This window comes from Staurois parvus, unplaced genomic scaffold, assembly GCF_062004578.1.
Source record: "Staurois parvus isolate SC_StPar_1 unplaced genomic scaffold, SC_StPar_1.0 ptg000988l, whole genome shotgun sequence".
Classification (NCBI taxonomy): Eukaryota; Metazoa; Chordata; class Amphibia; order Anura; family Ranidae; genus Staurois; species Staurois parvus.
Window position 1 is genome coordinate 4,687,578 of NW_028318784.1, and position 24,153 is coordinate 4,711,730.

The following is a 24,153-nucleotide window of genomic DNA, read 5'->3' on the forward strand; positions in this document are numbered from 1 at the left end:
AACAATTCACATTGATATGCCAAAAATCAGTGTGCCTCTAACTTCACACTCCCGCTAAAGTACAATTATTTCAGCAAGAAGTAATGAGCAATTTTTACTTTGATTTCTTAGGCCTCAAGCACACTGAGCATGTGCATGTGCCCAGCTCCCAGCAGGAAAAAAGCAGCTTAAAAATGCACCCCAGGCCAGGTTTAGCAAACAAGTTTAGGCATATTTGGGCATTCTGGCCATTGAGATGAATGAATGCTCAGGCACAAAACACACCTAGCACCCATCATTTAGGCACATTTAGGCGTGTTTAGACATGTTTAGGTGTGTCAAGCATTTTTCTGCTCAAACGCTCCTCTACTGGACATGCAAGTGATGGTTTATTTTTGCAGCCTCTAAATGCTCCTCCTCTAATTTGCCTGTAAACGTTTATGTGTGCATGGCCACACAGGCTAAAAGAGAGAGTCATTTAGAGGCTACATTAAAAAAAGTTAAATGCCCTTAAAAGTGGCGTATTTTATGCCAAGTGCTCATGATGCCTTATATTCAGATGGGTTTATGTGTGGAGAAACCCAAAAGATGCATTTGACAGAAAATGGGCTGGAGTGATACAGATGTAAGGGCACTCTAGGTCAGCTAAAGTGACCTGTCAAGCAACGGTATCACATGTGACAAGGTAGTGCAACCTTTACATATTGTTCATTCATGATGTTCCCAAACTACAGGAAAATGCCTCCACTCACATTGTTCACCTTTTCCAAAAAACATAATAAATACGCATCTTTTTACAGGTAAACAAATGTGCATTTATTTTTTTTTATTGGGAGCCTGGAAAGCATTGCACCCTTGATCAGCAGATCTTGCAGACTCTGTGTGTAAGCTGTCTGCTTGTACCTTGTATGAGTAGTCAGCTACACACTGACAATAAGACTCAATGAACTTCCACAGCACTCTACAGCTCCCTGGTACTTCATTGAGACTACAACAGCCACAAAAGCTGATGGTAGTTGTAGTTTCCCATTTACAGAATACTGAGAATGAGAGACATGGCCAGTCGGGCATCTTTTTTGAACTGTGACAGTGGACACGAGGAGAGGATCCAGTAATTGGGGGGGGGTAGCTGGTCAGCTGCAGCGCTACCCTGTTACATTTTACACCCTGAATACAGGTGTAATATGTAACAATTTTCTAACAATTTAGAAAAGATGAACTTATCCTTTAAACATCTATGTAGATATTCTTTATGTGGTCTGTGATCTCCTGTCCGACAACAGGATTTCACTTATTTAGCTTGCAGGGCATAGGAATCTCCCCTGACAGCTGTTGCCTAAAATACCTGAACAGTGACTGCATCTGATTGACTGTAGTCACTGTTTGGCTAAGAATTTTAAAGTGATTGTAAACCCATATATTTTTTTTCAATAACAAACTTCCCTGCTTTGTGCAACGGCTTTGCACAAATCAGCCCTGATCCTCCTCTTCTGGGGCTGGCACTCCTACCTCCTCCCCCCTGCCGAATGCCCCCATAGCAAGCCATGCCCATGATTAAGCACAAGATCGCATGAAATGCGTTAACAGGTCCTGTATTCATGTCCTGGTGTTTTATGTGTCCTATGGATCAATAAATATACACTACATTCATCAATCCTCCGGTGTGTGGCTGACCCTTCCTCCTGTAAGTCGCTTGCTCTGAAGGCACTTGTGTGGGCTCGCTCCCGAGTCAGCTCTGTGTGCTCCCTCCTCACTGGCTGTGGTTGACAGCAGCGGGAGCCAATAAGGAGGTAGAGAGCTGAGAAAGGTGCTGCTGTCATGCACATGGCTGAATAGAGAACAGCCTCAGGTAAGTATAAAGTGGGCTGGAGGAGAGCTGCACCTATAAGGTTTTTTACCTTAATGCATTCTCTGCATTAGGGTAAAAAACCTCCAGTCTTCAGAACCTCTTTAAGCTGGACTCTTGATTTTCATATCAACATTTGTTGAGTTAGTCAGTGCCTTAAAGGCCACCTGCAGTTCAGGTTTTTGCTGATTCAGCAGGAATGCCAAGTATGGCCACCATTAGGCTACATCTCCCTACTTCCTGAAAACCAGGGACCTATAAGTGGTCTGAACCCCTTACTTTAAATAATAGTGGGTAGCCAAATTATTTGAGCTGGTATGGTTAATTGATTGGCAAGCTGAATGCAGAATTTTACTTGCAATTATATCTGACAGCAATTATCAACATAACGCCAGATGTGAATAAGGAATGTCCATAAAGTACTAGTAACCAGAGAATAGAAGGACTTTTGGCAGCAGCTCAAAAAAAAGTTTGGTGGCATAGGACCTTGTAAATAAAATGCTCAGAGAATACATGGCCATACATCTCCAAACACAACCCATCCCAAACCTAAAAACATCTTTAGAATAGTTGATCATTAAATGCTGGCAGAAGCCAGTTATGTATGCTCAGTCTAATCCTTTGTGTCTGGAGTAGTCCAATCATGTACTCTATATGCATTTTATTCATCTGATTTTGGGAGTACATTTTTATTACTATTTTATCCAATAAAGATATACAGTACTTCACAAACATAGCACATTATATCTTCTTTATATTTACATGTGCTATGAACCTCCGGATCTGTGACATGAGCTGCCCAACCTCAGTGAAACTTTGAAATTGCGGTAATGCAAGTGGAGGCTATGTTGGAGATTGCTAGCATTGGAGATATTGGAGTTTATTTTTTTTTTTAAGATTAATCTAAACTGAACAGAATTCATGTAATTTTATCCTAATATCCTTTGGCCCCACTTCTCCTGTGAGTCACATGAGTGCACTTAGCTCTGCACTCCTGTGACCTGTATTCAAAGTGGGCTAAAGTTTGCTGTTGATTTACATCACTCAGCCGGTGTAGACTCTGGAAGAATCCCTTATTTACTGTTGGAATCCACCAAGATGCCTAACTGACAGCTGGCTTAGCCTCTCATCGTGCTGCTGAGAACCTGAGTCAGCAGCTCCAGCGCCCTGCACAGCCCCGTGCTTCAGTGAGTGCTGGAGGATCAGAGCAGAGAGCCGGAGACTGAAAGTCACCAGCTCTCTGTTCAGTGAAGGCTGAGAACCAAGCAATCAGTGGTCTTTGGTGGCTTGGTTCTCAGTCTTGTAGGCGACGGGGACAGATATAGTATCAGACTGATGCTGCACTCACCTATGTAAGTATGATTGTAGATGTGTGCATTTTGTTTAGTGATTAATTTCAGAGATTCAGATGTATACAAATGTTTCAATGAACATAGTAACGAATATCAACAAATAAAAAAAGAACGGAATAATGAAATTAACACATACATTGGTTCAATCTTTGGATAGCGAATGGATCAGAATTTCGTTCCATTTGCCAATTTAGATGCACAAGACACCAGTCGATATTATCCAATCAGCTCATGCCATTTCACTTGGTGGGTTGGACTAGCGTCTAAAAATGTTGAACCCTTCCGATTCAAATCCGTCTGATTCTATAATATATAAAATATATAGCAATCTTCCAAAAAAACTGCAACATTTTTTTAATTCACCTGGAACAACGCATATATACGAAATGAATGCCAAAGATATGAAATGGATTCCAAATCTGAATCGGTTCAACATAACGAATATGACGAAACAAAATTCTTCACTGAACAGAAACATCTGAAATGAAATGAAATTAAAATTTCCAGCGTGCGTATGTCTATATGATTGTTTGTTTTTTAAAATCACACACTTCTCTTTTAATGAAGACTTAAATTGTGGGCACTGTGCCCAAAAATAAATGCAGTATGAAAAGGACTAGTCATCTGCATCCCAATTACTGACCTATCATGTCTTATTCTGCACCATGTCTCTGAGTGTAGGTGGCCATCTTGGTAGATAAGGAAGGCTTAGCTTCCTTAGACTACCCTCACCTCTTGATGATTGGTGATCTCCTGATTAGAAGAGGAATATTCATGTATTCAGAAAGCAGCAGGAGAGGTTTCGAAATCAGAAATCCACAGAATAGATATAGCAGTGAGATTCTTGAAGGTCTTCAGATACAGCTTTCTCTCCAGCAAGTAGAACAGGGAGCAACACAACAATGACATCAGGAAATCTCACTCTAAATCTTGTGAAAAGGGCAGTCAGAGATAGCAGTGCCTCAGATATTCTCACACTGTAGACATCCAACTATCAGATTCAAAATGCAGGAAGTGCACTACTGTTTCCCAGGAGGAAATCAAGACAAATGTTAGATCTTTAAGATTGCAGCTTAGTCACATAACATTTCTAGATGATATCTATAAATTAGCAAATCCTCACATTTTGAGTTCAAGACCTTTATGACCCTTAAAAATAAACTAAGAGTGTCTCTGTATTTTGTATGCTTAGCCCCTTTAACAAAACATATTAAACAACAGTTTTTTAAATAAAAAACATAAAAAGTTTTAGTGATTACAGTAGCATTACATTTACCTGCAGATGTTATTTGCTTTTAAAAGTACCAAAAGCTTTCCAAAACTCAGCAACATATTTTATCAGCATATGTGCATTCTGTCTATAATCCATCTCAACATAGAACGACGTTAAAGACAGGCAGGAAACCATAGCAGAATCATCTTTTTTTTTCTATCAAACCTTTATGCAAAGATAAATTATTTTTTAACAATACACATTCATAGCAATACACTTTAATGTAAGTCAAAAAAGTACAATATAGAAGGGAAATAAAATAATAAATCAAACACCCTTATTGCAAACAATGTCAAACATACATAACATCTCTCAGTATAAATCTGAAAAGGAATTGTCCATTTCCTCAACCGCGTGATAACGGAACAGTTTCAAACGCCAAAAAAAGCAATAGATTGTCAGGGTTTTTTTTTTTTTTTGTAATGTAGCAAGACAAGGATTCCAGTTTGCTTATGAATGAAACATGAGTATTATAAAAGTGTTCTTAAAATGTGCCTCAAGGGGGAGCCGTTAGTTCTTCTTGCTGAACAGAATACTGATGCTGAGATAAAAAGTCATTCCAAGCCAATGCTTTAAAGTTTAGTGATGCAGAAAATAAATTGGGATATATTTTTTTTTCTTGCGTTATGGTGATACAAGTCATTGTTATATCTATACCTCCATGTTGATCTCATTCCTTGGGGCTTTTGAAATCCACAAAGTAGACTGGGTCGGGCTAGTCTTTGTTCGTTCTTTGCTGTAAACAACAGGGCAGTGATGTTTAAACAAACAAGAAAAGTAGATTAAGAATTATAGACATCAGTATAATTAGAATTATACACTCTTATTGTATAATATTAATATGAGCTGTCAAATCTATTCTATTCCAAATGGATATAGCAAACCAAGATAACTTCTATTATCAGCGGGAGTTTATAACATGTACCCAACCAACATCAGGACCACATACCACTTTGATGGTAAAGCTGGGTGGCCTAAGTCTGACTATTCAAAGGGTTTATGTACTTCTGTAGTCTGGGGAATTCAGTGAAGCATTTACAACACTTTTCTGGATGTAGTTCCCTTTAAAACTACCTGCTTCCAATAAATGCAAGCATTTGCAAGAGTTTTGGTAAGAATAAATACCTACAACAAATCCAGGTAGTAACTACTGGTATTTTAAACACTTGCCCTCCAGAGGATTTACCCCCCTTCCTGACCAGGACATTTTTTGCGATACAGCAGTGCATTACTTTAACTGGAAATTGCACAGTCATACAACGCTGCACCCAAATGAAATGTATGACTTTTTTCTCCACAAATAGAGCTTTCATTCAGTGGTATTTGATCACCTGTGCATTTTTTATTTTTTCCTCTATAAACAAAAAAAGACTGACAATTTTGAAAAAAAAACAATATTTTTGATTTTTGCTATAAACATCCAGTAAAAAAGAAATAAAAAAAAAATTTAATCATAAATTTAAGCCAAGATGTATTCTGCTACATGTCTTTGCTAAAAAATATTCCTATACGTGTAAATTAATTGCTTTATGTGAAAGTTATAATGTCTAAAAATAGTGGCATATATACTGCAGTGGGCATTCTGACACTAACTGCCACTGGCTAACTGCCACTGACATCCCCAGTGACACTAATACAGTGATCAGTGCTAAATAAAAAGCACTGACACTGTACTAATGACACTGGGCAGGAAAGGGTTAACATATGTGGCGATCAAAGGGGTAACTGTGTGCTGTGTGCCATTTTACTATGTGTACTGTGTGCTGTGTGTGTTTTTTACTGTGTAAGAATTCTGGTTTGTATTGCTCTGCTATGCAGAGGAAAACAAAGTAGCATGCTGGAGCTGACAGGGGAGAGATCTGTCTTGTTTACAATTTCTAAGTTGGCCTACAGATGTACACCAGTGCTTAGAGTGGGGGATTTTTTGCTGGAAAGCTGTCATGAATGTGGCAGTTTCCAGCATGAGACTTGTGGTTGCTAGGACACCGGCAGCCTCCAGCTTCCTAGCAACCAATGACCCCTACCAGTTCCTTTTGGCTGCCAGCTGGAAGATTCCTCAGCAGACCACTGAATGTAAACAAAGGGGCCACAAATACTGGCTGATGTCATTACACCAATATGGTAATGAGACACTCTTTATAAGTGCATTCAGTTTATATTTGTTTGCTTCTGAGCTCCTTCACAGGTGAAAGGCATTGTAGGAAATAGAAAAGATGAATTTAAGTGGAGCCATTTAAAAGAGATGTTTGGAATAAAAAAAAAACAGTCATACTCTGTCCCCCACCACTCTTAAGACAGAGAACTGAGTGATCAAACACAGCCAATCACTCTTTTGAGTCTTGAGTGAGCAGGCAGCTCTCTGCTCTCTCCTTCCAGTGCTCACTGGATTGCTGGGCTGTGCCCCTCAGCTAGCCCTTGAGCCTCTCAGTTAACCCTTGAGAGCCTGAGCAAGCTGCCCCCATCCCCTATGTGGGCAGCTTTCTCAGGCTCTTAAGGGCTAGCTGAGAGGCTAATCCAGCTGCAGGTCCAGGCATCTGGGTGGATCCTGAATTTAAAGTCCAGAAACTGGACAGTCTGAGTGACATCAGCCAACAGGTCACAGGAGTGCAAACGAAGTGCAGTCATGTGACCCACAGAAGAAGTAGGGACAAAAGAGCTTTGGCCCTACATCTCCTTTAAAGTAAATGAATTCCAATGATTAAGGAAATTAATTCATTTATTTATTTATTTTATTTCAGGTTCCTATGTAGCACCGTTAATTTACACAACACTTTACATATATATTGTACCTTCACATCAGTCCCTAACTCTGAGCGTACAATCTAAGGACCCTAACTCATATTCATACGTACACATACTATGGCCAGTTTTAGACAGGAGCCAATAAACCTATCAGCATGTCTTTGGAGTGTGAGAGGAAACTGGAGTACCCGAAGGAAACCCACACAGGCACAGGGAGAACATGCAAACTCCAAGCAGGTAGTGCCGTGTTTTGGATTTGAGCCAACAGCCCTTCAAACTATACTGAGCCTATTTTTGCGCCAAAAATGGCCACTCGGTAGTTGGGAACACTAATGCCACCAAATACTAATTGAGCAACCGTAATACAATCAAATTGCTTTTTAAGAAACATAGATGCTGATAGAATATATCCTAACCTAAACCAAATTAACCACAAAAACTATACTATCACTAGAGCCATCTGATATTTATTTGAATTGATCCCAGACTTGACAATACTGGGTCAAAATTGTAGTGACTAAAGCTAATAACCCATTGCAAAGTCCAGTACCTTGCAGCAACTAATCAGATTTCACTTAAAATGAATCTGTAACTTAACCCCTTTTTGTGGACATCTCCTCTGCTACTTATATTTGCCTTCTCCATGCTCCTCCACTGTCCTATTTACCTCCTGGAGTAAAAAGCCCTGTGTATACTCAGGCCTGTGTATACTCAAGCCTACACAGGGATAAGGACCTACATTTTTTCAAATGACAGTGCTCGGGCCTGGTGAATTATTATTATTATTATTATTATTAATATTATTATTATACAGGATTTATATAGCACCAACAGTTCGCTCAGCGCTTTGCAATATAACGAGAGACAATACAGTAACAATACAGTTCAATACAAGAGGGATAGGAGGGCCACTGAATGGCCACTTTAGGGCAAAGCACTACTTTGTGGTCAGAAAGGGAGACTAGCATGTACCAGATATTTTAGAGGGCATTGAATAGTGATTAGGGAAGCACTGGGAATGTAAGTATCAATAACAGAGGCATCATACTATCAGGTTAACTGGTAAATTTGACCTGCATGTTTAAATTGAACCCAAGGCGGAAATGAAAATACATTTAGTGCATCATGGTACCTCTTATAAAAATAGTTTCATTTAATTTTACATACAGCTGGCATAGTTACTCAAATATATCCCTGAATTAGAGAGGGTATTACAGAGACCCACTCAGAAACCACCGGTACTTTGCCATAGAGTACTCACCTCTCCTGTGGACTCAGTGGTGTATTTAGGTTTTGTGCTGCCCTAGGCAACACAAAAATTGTCTGCCCCCATGGAAACCGACACAACCCCCCTTCCCCTTCCCATGGAGAGAGCCTGACACTGACTAACAACATCCCTGCCCCCACCCAGTAAAGCCTTCCGCTACCCCCCTCCCCCCCAGCGATAGAGAGACACTCATCTTCACAGCTCCAGACATCTCCGGGAACGAGAGCCAAGCTCTACATATATCATCATGTAGCCCGCAGCCTCTCTCAGATCTCATCTGGTTCCCATGCTGCACGTGTCCCTTCTTTCATCCTTTCTCCCATGGGGAGGTTCTGACCCACTGAAAAATGCTACCCTAGGCAAATGCCTTGATTGCCTTATGGTAAATATGCCCCTGTGTGGACCATGTGTTCTACCTCTCTTCCATCTGCAGTCCCGCAGTTTCTTTGACAATTCCAGTTGTGTAGTAGGGATATGGAACCATAATGGGTGGCAAAGGACACAGACATCTGACACTCCCAGAAGTGTCAGATCCCTTATAAGAGCTAATGGTAATCTGCTGCTTGGACATATGCTGACTGGAGGAGATGATAGTGAGCATAGTTGATGACTTTCCAGTGTCCAATTCAAAGGCTAAGGACAGCAAGGTGACACCACAATATTCTTAAGCTCGAATACAGAAAGTGGTGTCATTCTCTTAATGGTGGTGCCTGGCAAAGGTGTATGAACTAAAAAAAGAAGCTGGACAGATTATAAAACTATATCCTACAGCCCAAATCCAAAATTAGAATGACAGTCTTTGGCTGTTTGCCTGGAATTCAGCTCTGAAATTACATTAATGATCTAAACATTGGCAACCTTTTATATGAATATTATTGAGACTTGTTTTGTACAAACCAAACTTTAACCCACCAGTGCCTTTCAATTAGCTGCATGTTTCAGCCTAGAGTGTGCACCTACTCCATTGGCCAATAAGCCCCATACACTTGAGCTGAATATTGGGCGGTATCGTTATTTATTTATTTATCGAGTTTATATAGCGCCAAAGGGTTTGCTCAGCGCTGTACAATAGAGGGGGGGACAATACATGAAACAGAACAGTAACATCAAACAGTACACAAGGGGTAAGAGGGCCCTACTCTTTCGAGCTTACAATCTAGGAGGGAGGGGGTAGAGGCACAGGAGGAAACGGCTGTGGGGGATGGAGTGGTAGGAGGAGGGAAGGGCAGCGGCTGTTAGGTGAGGGTGGGGTAGGCTTCCCTGAAGAGGTGGGTTTTCAGGGAGCACCTGAAGGTGAGGAGGGAAGGTGACAGTCTGATGGATTGGGGTAGTTAGTTCCAGAGGATGGGGGAGGACCTGGAGAAGTCTTGCAGTCGTGCATGGGAGGAGGAGACCAGGGAGCAAGATAGAAGGAGGTCCTGTGAAGAGCGAAGGGTACGGGTAGGGTGGTACCTGGGAATCAGGTCGGTGAGGTAGTTAGGGGCAGTGTTGTGAATGGCCTTATAGGTCAGGGTGAGCAATTTGAATTTAATGCGTTGGGCAATGGGGAGCCAGTGGAGGGAGAGGCAGAGGGGGGTGGCAGAGGTGGAGCGGCTGGTGAGGTGGATGAGTCTGGCCGCTGAGTTCAGGATGGTCTGAAGCGGGGAGAGCCTGCACTGGGGTAGGCCGGTGAGGAGGGAGTTGCAGTAGTCAAGGCGTGAGATAATCAGGGAGTGTACGAGTAGTTTAGTGGTGTCTGGGGTAAGGAAGGAGCGTATCTTGGCGATGTTCCGGAGGTGGAGCCTGCATGTGTTTGTAAGTGATTTGATATGAGGTTGAAAGGAAAGGTTTGAGTCCAGAATGACGCCAAGGACCTTGGCTTGCTGGGCGGGATTGATGGTGGTGTTGTTGGTAGTGATGGAAAGGATGGGGGGCGCGGGCTGGGGGGAAGACGAGAAGCTCGGTTTTGGAGAGGTTGAGCTTGAGGAAATGGAGCGACATCCAGTCAGAGATGTCGTTTAGGAGGTGAGTGATGCGGGCGGAGAATGTGGGGGTGAGGTGAGGGGTGGATAGGTAGATTTGAGTGTCATCAGCGTAGAGGTGGTAATTGAAGCCGTGGGAGTGTATGAGTTTGCCAAGGGAGGAGGTGTAGATGGAGAAGAGAAGGGGTCCAAGGACAGAGCCCTGGGGGACCCCAACAGAGAGGGGGAGGGAAGAGGAGGTGGCATCGTTGTAGGAAACGCTGAAGGAGCGTTGGGATAGATAGGACGAGAACCAAGAGAGAGCGGTGTCTCTGATGCCAAGGGAGAGTAGTTTATTAAGGAGGAGGGGGTGGTCGACTGTGTCAAAGGCCGCGGAGAGGTCTAGGAGGAGAAGGACAGAGTAGTCGCCTTTGGCTTTGGCGGTTAGTAGATCGTTGGTGATTTTGAGGAGGGCAGTTTCGGTGGAGTGTAGGGGACGGAAGCTGGACTGTAGTGGGTCAAGGAGGTTGCTGTCAGTTAGGTGGGCGCTTAGGCGATCGAAGACCAAGCGCTCAAGGAGCTTGGAAGTGAGTGGCAGCAGGGAAATTGGTCTGAGGTTGTTGAGGTCAGTGGGGTCCAGGGAGGGCTTTTTGAGTATGGGGGTGATGTGCGCATGTTTTAGGGGGGAGGGGAAGACGCCAGTAGAGAGGGAGAGATTGAAGATGTGGGTAAGGGAGCGGATGAGGGAAGAGGGGGGTGACCGGAGGAGTTGAGAGGGGATAGGGTACAGGGGGCAGGTAGTGAGGCGGGCTTCTGAGAAGACTCTGGTGACTTCCTCAGTGGTAGTAGGGCTGAAGGAGTGCAGTGATGGGGGGGTTACGGTAGGCAGGGCCTTGGGTGTGGTGGGGGGCAGTGCCGTTGCGAGGTCAGAGGTCGTTCAACAGGAACCAGCCAACATTCAGTCCACGTGTACAGCAGCCAATCTGAGAGAAGCCGGATGAAGGAACATGACTGAAAAATGTGTGCCAATCGGTTTCTGAGTAGCGCTCTCAGCCAATGGCTGAGAGCGCTGACTGGTGTGTTCTGGTGGTGGGGGGCAGTCCCCCTGTCAGAACACAATAGCACAGCGGGGGAGATCGCTGTACTAACACCGCTGGGCAGAAGGAAAAAGACGTACATTTTAGACTGCCTAGCAGGTAGGCATGCATTTCCTACAGACACTAGGCAGTTTAATGAATAACTACAAAAGCTCTGTGGCTTAAGCTGGTCAAGCTGGATTTTCAAACAAATGCTTGTGCGAACATATGTATGAAAATTCTCATCAGCAGATTTGACATTGAAATAACGAATGTTGTTCAAAGGTACTTCAAAAAACATTTTAACGTTCCATTTTGGAGTAAATGAAAAGCACATTTGCTGTTATAAATACATTTGTTAGAGAAAAAAATTCCATCCTGCTCCTTTGAATTTTCTCCTCACTGCGGTTAAAAACAAACATTGATTTGACCCCACTAAGAATTAGAAAATCAAGTGATCGTTGTTAACAAAGAAAATTTTCTAACAAAAATCTATTAGTGTATGACCAACTTTAGTGCTGCAAGCCTGCAACGGGAAGTGTTGCTACTGGCAAGATGTTCAGGTAAGAAACTTTGCAAGAAAGTGTGGCACAATGCTAAACAATTTAAAACATCTATTTAAGGTACACTTTTAAAACGGCTTCTGTAACCTTCAGGAACAACTTAAAGGACACCCTTAAAAAAAATAAATAAAATCACCCCAATTTTACCTTCCCCAATGTCTTCTGGTGAAATGCCCCAATTTTTGTGGCTAGTCCCATAGTCTAATTTACTTAAAGTTGTTATATTTACTTTAGCTTTCCTGAGAAACCCATTGCTTTTCAACAGGTTTCCAAAAACAGAGTGCCCTTTTATGACACATCTAATACTAGAAGCCAATATTGAGGTGAGCTGTGTAGTCAAAAGACAGCCAAAGAGAGTTAACAAGTGCTGCTAGTTATGAATGATATACTCGAGTTCCCAGCCAAACAACCCCGATGACCAATAGCTGGAGATGCAGACGTTTCTTATCTGTCTCTAAAAATAGAAAGCTTCTTACACTTTAAATGCATTGGAAAAGGTTTACCTTTTATGTAACATTTGGAAACAGCAAGTTCCGAAAGCCACCAGTATCAGCAACAGCAAAGGGATGATCGGTATAATGACGTAGATTAAATTTGGCATTATTCCTAGAAAATAACAAACAAGAAAATATGAAAGCTCTATTTTCCAGCCCATTAAGTATTACATTCCACAGATTGGGCCACATATCTAATGCTTTTTTCTTAAACAGAAACAGAATTATATTTATTACAGCTTTTAAGTGTATTGACAATTAATTAATAATCAGCTACTATCACAGTTTTAATTACTGCTTTAGGAAACAGCCTGCTCTGCGAGATTCCTTAAGGCTGACAGACATATTATGGGAATATTTACTGCATGCTGAAGCTCTTATTGGAAAATGTAGTAAGCATTTCACCCACACAATTGAATTTCAGCTGAGCTGTCTAAAAATAACAGAAACAAATCACCTGTTTCTACTGCGGTAACATGAGAAGAGTCATCCGGCCTGTTGGTTGCATAGGTTCTTTCCGTTGTCACAGGGGATCGTGGGTCTGAAAATCACAAATTATAGTAATAATTGCAATTTCTACTACTATTATTATTATATTTTAACTTATTGTGAATAACTAGAATAACTATACACCCTTGGGCCTGGAAATGTGATAGTGGGTCCTGCAATATTTCTTCATTATTAATAACCCCCAAATAATATTCAAATGTCCCAGACAACAAGAACGTACCTCAATATAGTAAGAAATATTTATCTAGCAAATGAACACAATAATATAATTTTTCCATTGGTACAATGCTGAGGAGAATTGGGCAGGAGGGCATTTACCCCCAGGCCAGTACAAATAATATATATTTTACGCAGGTGTCCTTGCGTGGAAGTACTCCACCATTCAGACCTCAATTAGCGTGCAACCTGTGGTCAGTGACAGTTGATGGGTGTTATATAAGTATCTGCTATCTGTTCTTGCCTGCAACCCCAGCATCTGGCAGAGGTAAGTCTTCCATTACAAAAAAAAATATCCTTTAGGTCAACACCTATCCTTCGCTATGACCACTACTCACTGTGGCGCCACCAAAAACTGTGTGGTGCAATTTTGTCCACAAGGAATTGTTTCTGCTATGAAAAGACCAGTCAGTTGTGTTTCCTTCTCAGGCCTAAACTTTTCAGTCCTCTCCTTATGCAATGAGAGGCAGAACAAAAGGTATTCTTAGTTCTGGGTAACTGTTGTGCTCCCAGAGCCTAGGTTACCTCTGTTTACCTAGTGGCTACCCCTTTGTGTTACATTAGGACATCAGTAGTATTTTTCCTTGACTAGTTTGAACTGTACCATTAGTAATATCATCCAACTTGCATTAACCCCATTTGCTCTTCACCTGCAACCAATATCACTATCCAGCAAAAAGGAACAAAGAAATATTAACCTTCATGGCACATAGGGGCACAGGGAGTGATTACCATCTGCAATATATCAGAATTACATAGAAGGATATTCTATGATGTTGGACTCGTATAATTATGTCATTTATTGCAGATGGTAATCACTCCCTGAGCCTCCATTTACCATGAAGGTATATATTTATTTTTTTTCCTTTTGCTGGATAGTTTGAACTTTGAAAAGGAGATGGGCATATGGGGGGTCTGTAGGTCTGGAGTGCCACTTATCAGGTAACACATTTTCTTTGGTAGCATGAGAAATGTGGAGGTAATATCCACCTGGCAGCAGTATGACACACTTCAAATGTCTCTATTGATAGCATGACACCTCTGGCACCTCTTTTTATTTACTGCATATCACATTATGTGACCCTTGAGATAATAGTAGGCTTATGGTAATTCTGCATTTCTGATAAAATGGCTCTTCTAATAGCACAGCACTGATGCTGATTGCAGTAGCATGGCTCATTCCAATTATATCTCCTTAGGCCATAGATAAAAGGGTTCTTACTTTCTAATTTCTGAGCTATAAATCCATTTCTGATTTCAGATGTCTAACGTACCTCAATATGAAACAACACTTATAGTTCTGTCCTTTGATCTGATCAAGGATGTCCTGGATTATTTTGGTTCAGTGCAGCCAATCAACTATACAATGTCCTTAATTTAAAGTATAACTAAAGGTAGGACATTATAAACAAGTGATGCACAAGTCTCATAAAGTAAAAACAACGCTTCTTTACCTTCCCCTTGTGAGCCAAATCCTTCTTTATTTGTGTCTTTAATGTTTCCCCTCCCAGACCCTACAGCTCACGGTGGGGGTTTCAGTAACAAAAGCAACACTCACAATACAGAAAGTTATAGGCAGAACTAGGTGTGGATAGGTACTACTTGACATGTCACAGGTTTGGGAATCTGCAGCGACAATGCTGAAAGTCACACCCCATGCAATGTTGATTCATCCCACTGTATTGTCATCAGGGACAGCCTACATGAGAGGGGCAACTCTGCTCTAAATTCAGAAGAGCAGCATTGTTGTCACACAATCATAGAAAGCTGCATTAGGTGGACCTCACTAATAGGCCCAGTGGATATTTGTGAGTCTTTGCAGGTGGACTAAGAGAAAGTATAAGTGCCAAATGGAGAATTGTAAATAATCATTGAAAAGGGGAAAATAAGTAATATAACTGAGCAAATACAGAATGCATACAGTAAGAGACAGAAAATGTAAGGAGTGATCTAAAGCTTGGTCAATTTGTCTTCAGTGATAAATCTACAGGTCTCCAGCATGCCTAAGGAGCTCTAAGAATTCCCATACATACAGTATCTAAACTTTTCAAAAAGTTGAGTACATGTAGGACGCCAGCACATCCCACTATATAATATGAGTATCCACATTGCATTAGTCTCAAATTCTTCTAAACCTGGACCCTGCACACAAACATTTATGTCTTCCCAAGGTACACATGAACCATGTGAACTTTACAACGTTGTACATGCAGATCAGTTGCTTCAGGTAGGGACCTTTTGGTGCCAAATATCGGGAGGACTAAATTTAGGCACTATAGTTTTCATTGTTGATGCTGTGCATTAAAGCATATCTAAACCTGAAACAAATCTGTAATATATACCATTTCTTAGATGTCCTGGCGGCATTAGATTTATTTTTCAGGCTTTTCTCACACAAAGCATATCTAAACCAAAGGACACACACTTTTAATATATTGCCAGTCCTTAGATATGGAGGATGTATTTGTTTTCTTATTTAATTTTTTTTTGTTTATTTTCACCAAGTAATCTTGCCAGTAACACACTTCTTCTCCTAGGGTGGCTCCTCTAACTACAGAGCAGCAACAGAGACACCCTTGGACAGCAGCAATGTCTAAAGATGGTAATGTTAAATGGATTAGTAGATTCAGATGGACTTTACATAAGTGACTATAAAATTATTCTATCTTCAGCTGACAACATTTTAAGCATTTACAGAAATACCTTTTTTCTTTGAGATAAAGGTTTTAGCTAAATTAATAAAAACTGACTATTGTAAGCACTGTCAGTGTAAAATGGTTTGTCTCAGCCCTCTAACTTCCACTTTTACAGCATGACTTGGTCTGGTATAGGAAGTTGAAAGATAACAGCAGGATAAGTTGGTAAAAAAAAGTTATAGGGCGACTCAGAAAAACAAAACTTGCTTTCTTAAAGTTGTGTAGTGCCTGGACAGCTGCTGCCTAGTCCACAGAACTTCTCTGTATCATAGAAAGGACTAGGCTATTATCACTGCTACCAACCCCTCACTTTCTCTCTTCTTCTTGGGTCACTGCAGGGCTAGAAGAGAGGCTGCAGAGAGAGATAGAGAGGGGACATTGATCGGTGCTGGGCTGTGTAGAGACGGAGAGATGGAGGGAAGCCCAATCCATCACCGAAGAACACAGAGGATGTCTGGTGTACATCTTCTGTACTGGAAGGAACTGAGACTTGAGGGGGAGGGGGGGGGTTGTAGTCCGCAAGCTGACTAAGCCTGTACTTCAGATTAGAACTGAGACTTGAGGGGGAGGGGGGGTTGTAGTCCGCAAGCTTGTACTTCAGATTAGCACTGGAACTATAAATCCCAGCATTACCACAGGCTCTGTGGAGATGAAAAGGGCTGTTCTTAGGCTAGGGGCAGTCTTTAGGAGAACATTGTGGGAAGCAGACACAAAACAGCATGCTGCTATCAGGACATGTTACCAAACATGGTAAAAGGTTGAGTAGCAGACATCTCCTGGTTTCTGGAAATTCCATTTTTGAGTCTGGTGTTGTCATCTGATCATTGGTGGAGGATTCTGACTTTGGAGACAGAGTGGGAAAAGTCAAGTCATTACCCCAGGAGTCAGTGAAAGGTTACTGGACAAACCCTACCACACCCTACCTAAGTAACAGCATTGCTTACTGGGATATCATTTAGACACCTATACTAGGGTTAGGAGGGACTTTATCTTTGAGCACCCCAACGCTGGCTTTGGGCCTGTAGCCAGTAGGGAAGAATTTAATGAAGGCTGCTGGAACATTGTCATAGCTTTGTCCCTTGGACAGGACCTTCCATAGTTTACGGTTTGGGAGTCATTCTCTGCTCTGCTTACTTATTTTCAGTTGTATACTTTATTTTGCCACTGTTTCACATGCCTGTTCAAGTGATTAATGCCATTTCCATTTATTTGGTGATTATCCTATTGTTTATATTGCTGCAATAAATATCCACTCTTCCAAGTGGGCACTGGGAACAGGGAACCTGAAAAAAACAGCAACTCCTTCAAAGGTATATGCTACAGCTGTATCATATATAATATGATTTTACCTTTAGCACTACGGTACTTTAATTTTCAGCTGGTAATCTGCAAATAATACACTTACTGTCCCACTGTATCCATGGAGGGATCCACCTAATCTGTATTTCAAAAATCTCTGTCTTGGTTCATCTCCAGTAGGTGATGGAGATTAAATGTTTACACAAAAAGCTGCATCCAGGTCATCTCACAGAAAGTAACAAGGACATTGCATTTGTGGCCAGATCAATAGATATTTTTTGCACATGCTACACATGTTCTTTTCCTAAAAAGAAATGCATCCAACACATCTAAGCTGCAATATATTTCATTTTGTGCTTGGGTTCAGTTATCCTTTAACACTTCAGAATATTTACTTCCCTTTCTAAGCTATTTTTGCGATATGGCACTGCATTATTTTAATTGACTATTGCATGGTCATGCAACACTGCACCCAAATTAAATTTATATCCTTTTTTTTCCCCACAAATAGAACTTTCTTGTGGTGGTACTTGATTTACTTTTAGCGCTATAAACAAAAAAAGACTAACAATTTAAAAAATATATTTTTTATTTTCTGCTACATGTGTTTCCCCCCCCAAAAAAGGTCTTATTTTTTTAATGTACAGGTGTGGACAGGGGGTACAGAGGTGACCTGCAGGCAGTTGTGGATGAGGGTTACTATAGAGAGGGCCAGCTGATGACAGATGAGCTGCAGTCAGGTGTTGTAGAGGTGAATTGACAGGTGAGTTTCAAACAGGGTGCAGAGATGAGCCACAGCCAGGGTGCAGGGGTGAGTTGCAGACAGGGGATGCAGAAGTGAGCTTCGGGTCCTATCTTCCCACACAGTGCACCAAGCGCACTCACTCACCACTCCGCCTCTTCTTCACTGGCCAGTGATCACCCCTGGGGCATTGGCTTCCATGCATTAGGCTGCAGGATGAGATGCCCTGCCCCACCCCTAAACACACTGCGCCCTCAGATATCTGTTCCTTCCCTGTCCCACAGTGAGTACAGAGGTAGGGGGGTTCTGTGGGAGCGGATAGTGCTGATACTTACAAGAGGGATTGTCACAGAAGCCGCGCTTCTATGTTTATAGGAGACAGTAGATATTGGTGTACACAGGGCCAGTGCCAGAAGTGGTGGAACAGCTGATCACAACTAGGTCTTATTTTCAGGGTAGGTCTTATACTTCAGCAATTCCCAAAAACAGTACTACTGTAGGTCTTATTCTTGGGGTAGGTCTTATTTTCATGGAAACGGTATAAAACATATCCAATAAAAATGTAAAAATCTAATTTCTTTATAAATTTAGGTTAAAATGTATTCTGCTGCATACTTCCTGGAACAAAATACCAATAATTGTATATTGATTAGTTTGCGCAAACGTTATAGCATCTGCAAACTATGGTACATATACTGGATTTTTTTTTTCTTTTTTATACTAGTAATGGCAGCGATCAGCGGGACTGCGATATTGTGGCAGACATTTTTACATTAACTGATACTATGTGGGAACCAGTGACACTAATACAGTGATCAGTGCTACAAGTATACACTAATCACTATACTAATGACACTGGTCTGGAAGGGGTTAATATCTAGGGTGATCAAAGGGTTAAGTGTTTGCCTAGCTATGTGATTGGTGTACACTAGGTGGTGCTTTTACTATGGGAAGTGATGGATTGTGTTCTCAGCTCTCTAGAGACACATGATTAATGAATCCCCCCATTGCAACAGAACTGTATCTACAGTCAGGTCCATAAATATTGGGACATTGACACAATTCTAACATTTTTGGCTCTATACACCACCACAATGGATTTGAAATGAAACGAACAAGATGTGCTTTAACTGCAGACTGTCAGCTTTAATTTGAGGGTATTTACATCTAAATCAGGTGAACGGTGTAGGAATTACAACAGTTTGCATATGTGCCTCCCACTTCTTAAGGGACCAAAAGTAATGGGACAATTGGCTTCTCAGCTGTTCTATGGCCAGGTGTGTGTTATTCCCTCATTATCCCAATTACAATGAGCAGATAAAAGGTCCAGAGTTCATTTCAAGTGTGCTATTTGCATTTGGAATCTGTTGCTGTCAACTCTCAAGATGAGATCCAAAGAGCTGTCACTATCAGTGAAGCAAGCCATCATTAGGCTGAAAAAACAAAACAAACCCATCAGAGAGATAGCAAAAACATTAGGCGTGGCCACAACAACTGTTTGGAACATTCTTAAAAAGAAAGAACGCACCAGTGAGCTCAGCAACACCAAAAGACCCAGAAGACCACATAAAACAACTGTGGTGGATGACCAAAGAATTCTTTCCCTGGTGATGAAAACACCCTTCACAACAGTTGGCCAGATCAAGAACACCAGGAGGTAGGTGTATGTGTGTCAAAGTCAACAATCAAGAGAAGACTTCACCAGAGTGAATACAGAGGGTTCACCACAAGATGTAAACCATTGGTGAGCCTCAAAAACAGGAAGGCCAGATTAGAGTTTGCCAAACGACATCTAAAAAAGCCTTCACAGTTCTGGAACAACATCCTATGGACAGATGAGACCAAGATCAACTTGTACCAGAGTGACGGGAAGAGAAGAGTATGGAGAAGGAAAGGAACTGCTCATGATCCTAAGCATACCACCTCATCAGTGAAGCATGGTGGTGGTAGTGTCATGGCGTGGGCATGTATGGCTGCCAATGGAACTGGTTCTCTTGTATTTATTGTTGATGTGACTGCTGACAAAAGCAGCAGGATGAATTGTGAAGTGTTTCGGGCAATATTATCTGCTCATATTCAGCCAAATGCTTCACAACTCATTGGACGCCGCTTCACAGTGCAGATGGACAATGACCCAAAGCATACTGCAAAAGCAACCAAAGAGTTTTTTAAGAGGAATGTTATGCAATGGCCAAGTCAATCACCTGACCTGAATCCTATTGAGCATGCATTTCACTTGCTGAAGACAAAACTGAAGGGAAAATGGCCCAAGAACAAGCAGGAACTGAAGACAGTTGCAGTAGAGGCCTGGCAGAGCATCACCAGGGATGAGACCCAGCGTCTGGTGATGTCTATGCATTCCAGACTTCAGGCTGTAATTGACTGCAAAGGATTTGCAACCAAGTATTAAAAAGTGAAAGTTTGATTTATGTTTATTATTCTGTCCCATTACTTTTGGTCCCTTAAGAAGTGGGAGGCACATATGCAAACTGTTGTAATTCCTACACCGTTCACCTGATTTGGATGTAAATACCCTCAAATTAAAGCTGACAACCTGCAGTTAAAGCACATCTTGTTTGTTTCATTTCAAATCCATTGTGGTGGTGTATAGAGCCAAAAATGTTAGAATTGTGTCCATGTCCCAATATTTATGGACCTGACTGTATGTAAACTTAGATACAGCTCTGTTCTTCTTGTGGCGGAGATGCAAAACAAATCACGTGATTTTGGACAGGAATGTCACCCTGTAGCAGTAAAACTGCTATAGGGTGGATGTTAAGTGGCTAAGTTGTAGATTTGTTCTGGCATATTAGAATACATGAAAATGTGCTCATATATAGTAATGATTGAAAATTAGATTATGTGCTCCACCTGCTATTTGATTGAGCAGTCTTAAGTCATGGGCATATATTAAAATAATAAATAGTTCCCAAATGTAGTTCATGTACAATGTCGAGTTACCCTTCTGCCAATGTCCATTCAGCAATTAAGTGAAATCTTATTAGGATCCCTAATACTTATTATACGATTCCCCAGTGATGTAATTGATCTACTGCCATAGGCTGTGCTCTAAAAATGATATCTTTATTTTAACAATTTCTTTGATATTAACAACTATGACAAGAAGACCTCTACTTAAATACCCACCACATGAAGCTTAAATGAAAAAACAGTCACGTTAAATAAGCCTGTATGTGGGTGTAGGAGAAGTACATTGGGGGATAAAGATCATGCTATCAGTTAAAGTGAATCATATTCCATCTGTATATCCAGCTAGTTTCTGTTTCCTTCATTCTTTATTTAAGCATCTGTTTGGCCCATACAATTGTTTCAGTATCTTTATTCCCTCAAGGCTAGCTATATAAACTAGTTGTGAAAATCTGTGTTTGAGACATGTCCCTGCTAACATTACGTCAAATCTGGAAATTGGATTACTATAATACAGAAGGGAACATTTGAAAAACATGGATAATTATTCGTTTCTACTTGATTGCCTTTCCATCTTTATTTGCTACCATCAATTTGCCCTTTATTATTGAGTTATCCTCCTTCCTGATGAATCATTGGGTACTTGTCGCCCCCGTTGGAAGGCTTTTTTTAAGTTTCTTACCATAGTCTGGCTCTGCTCTGTCTCCTAATTCTTTTTCTAGGATATTTTCTGTTAAAGAAAAGAAAATAGCCCAAGAGGTGTAGAAATCCATTAGCTGGCTGTAACAAACAGTCATTTATTTTACATCATGCCAAATAAACTGCTACAACACCAAAAAGCTTCAGCTAACCTTGAGCCTATTAGATATAATACATTGAAAAAAGGCATGTTACTGAGTTAAGGGCCCGTTGACATCCCGATGCTTTAGGCACATTTTTATGGCATCTAAAGTGCAAGCAGAGTTCTGTGCCGTTGTTTTGACCTATACGCACTTTTACAATGCAGCTTTAAAGTAGATCTAAACCTTAAAGAGATACAGAATTCTTGAAGCTGTGTTAACAAGGCATGTAGAGGACAAAAGAATAGTCACCAGTATTGCCTGTGGTCTTCCTGCAGCTGATCTTTACCTATTACTGATTTAGGCCCACTTCACATTTCATTCTGCTCGCGATCTCAAAACGATCTGCAAAAATGACAAATCACATCACCAAATACGGCGAGGTTCTGCCGCAAATTTCGCACAATAAACATGCTGCAATCATGGCAAACAGCATTGTGCAAAGCTTGTTGATTAAAAAGGAGCAGGAGCTTACTTTAGGCAACAAGCTTCGCGCAATGTGATTTGCCACGATTGCAGTGCGATTTATCACACAACAATCGCTGCAGAACCCCACTGTGTTTTTGTGCCATTGACAAGGAATGGCATCTGAACAGGCATGGTGTGATTTGTCTTTTTGCAAAGTGTATGAGATCATGGGCAGATACGCTGCGTTTCTGTATGAGACTGCAAACACCCAGATGTGAACATGGCCTCAGCATGCCTTGCTCTGCAAAATGGAGGCGGCCAACAGTAGAGGCAGGGATTTGCACCCTGACATTATAGCCTCCAGCAGGAACAATAGTGAGCAGCACAATAGTGACATCACCAAATCTCATTTCAAATCAAGGAGTAGGGCCCTCCTTTCCCTCTTGTATTGAACTGTATTGTTGCTCTATTGTCTCCCGTTATATTGTAAAGCGCTGAGCAAACTGTTGGCGCTATATAAATTCTGTATAATAATAATAATAAATTCTCTGAGATTACCAGTCGAAAGCAGCAGTACCTTAGATCTCAGTGCAAATATATACTTATGAGGCTATAAACTCAAAAGTGCCTAGGCACCTTCACATACCAGGAAGTGCACAGCTTTTTTTCAGGTGCAGTTTAGAACAAAGGTACATTTTTAGAGAACTGCTTAGGCACAATTAACATGTCTATTTGTTCTCTATAATCTAATCATCACTTTTTGATCTTAGGTTCACTTTAACCAGATGACATTTAGTTTGTGAAAGCACTGAGCATCATAAACGATCATTATTTTTTCTATGTAATACAGTTTTTGTGTTTTTTCCCTTATTTTCATATTAATCACGCCCATCTATAACTTTCATCAGCTCATCTCCCCAAAGTTATAACCTTTTTTACCACTTGCCCCACCCTATTAGATTGTAAGCGCTTATGAGCAAGGCCTTCTTAATCATCTTGTTTTTCTTTTGTATTGTAACTGTACTGTCTACCTTTATATTGTAAAGCCCTTTGCAAACTGTTGGCTCTATATAAATCCTGTATAATAATAATAATAATAATAATAATAATAATAATAATAATAATAATACTGGTGATTTCCTCTAGCCTGCTATAGCCTGTTATATTCAAGTATCAGCAGCACACCATTGCATAATGTGATTGGCATAGCCACTGCTAGTCGCCACCATGATAATAATACAGGAGTACAACTGGAAGACAGTAGTCATCCAATGACAGGAGGTGCCTGAAAAAGACCCTCTATGGCTGGATCACCAAGTTATTCTAATGAAAGCTGCAGATTTCCAAGATTGCACTGCAAAGCATTAATATGTCATAGTAAATATAACTTTTTAATAATTGGGTTTAGATCTTTTTTAAGGAATCCTACTTTTTGCAGGTTACCTTCATATTCCAGAAGGCACATCCTATGCATGAATGATAGATAGCATATATTAAACATTTTAATGCATAAAGCTTCCATTTTCCTGGACACCATGCAGAATATGCAGAAAATGCCTTTTAAAGAGGTATGTTTAAAAAGCATGTGTTCTTAAAAGTGGAAAAGAGACCTTAAGTTGGCTATAGACATTGGACAGCAGTTGGGCATGCAAACACAATCCAGCCACCTGAAACTTTTCTTATTTTTCCAAGAATAATTACATAAATATATATGCTTGCTTCATCTGAGGCTACACCACAGCCTGACAACTTTGATACTAGCTTGATCTTAGAGGGCAGAATTGCTGAAAACAGACTGGTTGCTTTGGGGGTTCCCAATGCAGTCTGTTGACACTCGTAGAGGTATGGACCATTGCAGATAGCAGCACAGTTTATGCTTTTGTAGAGACAACACTCTACAGCCAGCAATTAAACTCAACACTTTAACTGGGGATTCTAACATTCACACAGAGCTTAACAAGGTTCTAACAGTGGATTGAAGAA

The 24,153-nt window shown here is 41.0% G+C and overlaps 1 protein-coding gene across 2 annotated transcripts in view; it reads right to left on the minus strand.

Moving 5' to 3' along the window:
* Window positions 1-4,652: 4,652 nt before the first annotated feature.
* Window positions 4,653-24,153, minus strand: part of CHODL (chondrolectin) — a 120,457-nt gene continuing 100,956 nt past the window's right edge. The window contains exons 4-7 of one of the 2 annotated variants that reach the window (XM_089657376.1): window positions 21,606-21,653; window positions 12,990-13,073; window positions 12,542-12,644; window positions 4,653-5,186 (exon numbers count right to left, since the gene is read on the minus strand). In XM_089657376.1, coding sequence (XP_089513502.1) covers window positions 5,102-5,186; window positions 12,542-12,644; window positions 12,990-13,073; window positions 21,606-21,653 — 320 coding nt within the window. In that variant the 3' untranslated portion in view covers window positions 4,653-5,101. The remainder of the gene's footprint in view (window positions 5,187-12,541; window positions 12,645-12,989; window positions 13,074-21,605; window positions 21,654-24,153) is intronic. The other variant, XM_089657377.1, reaches the window with a different exon arrangement.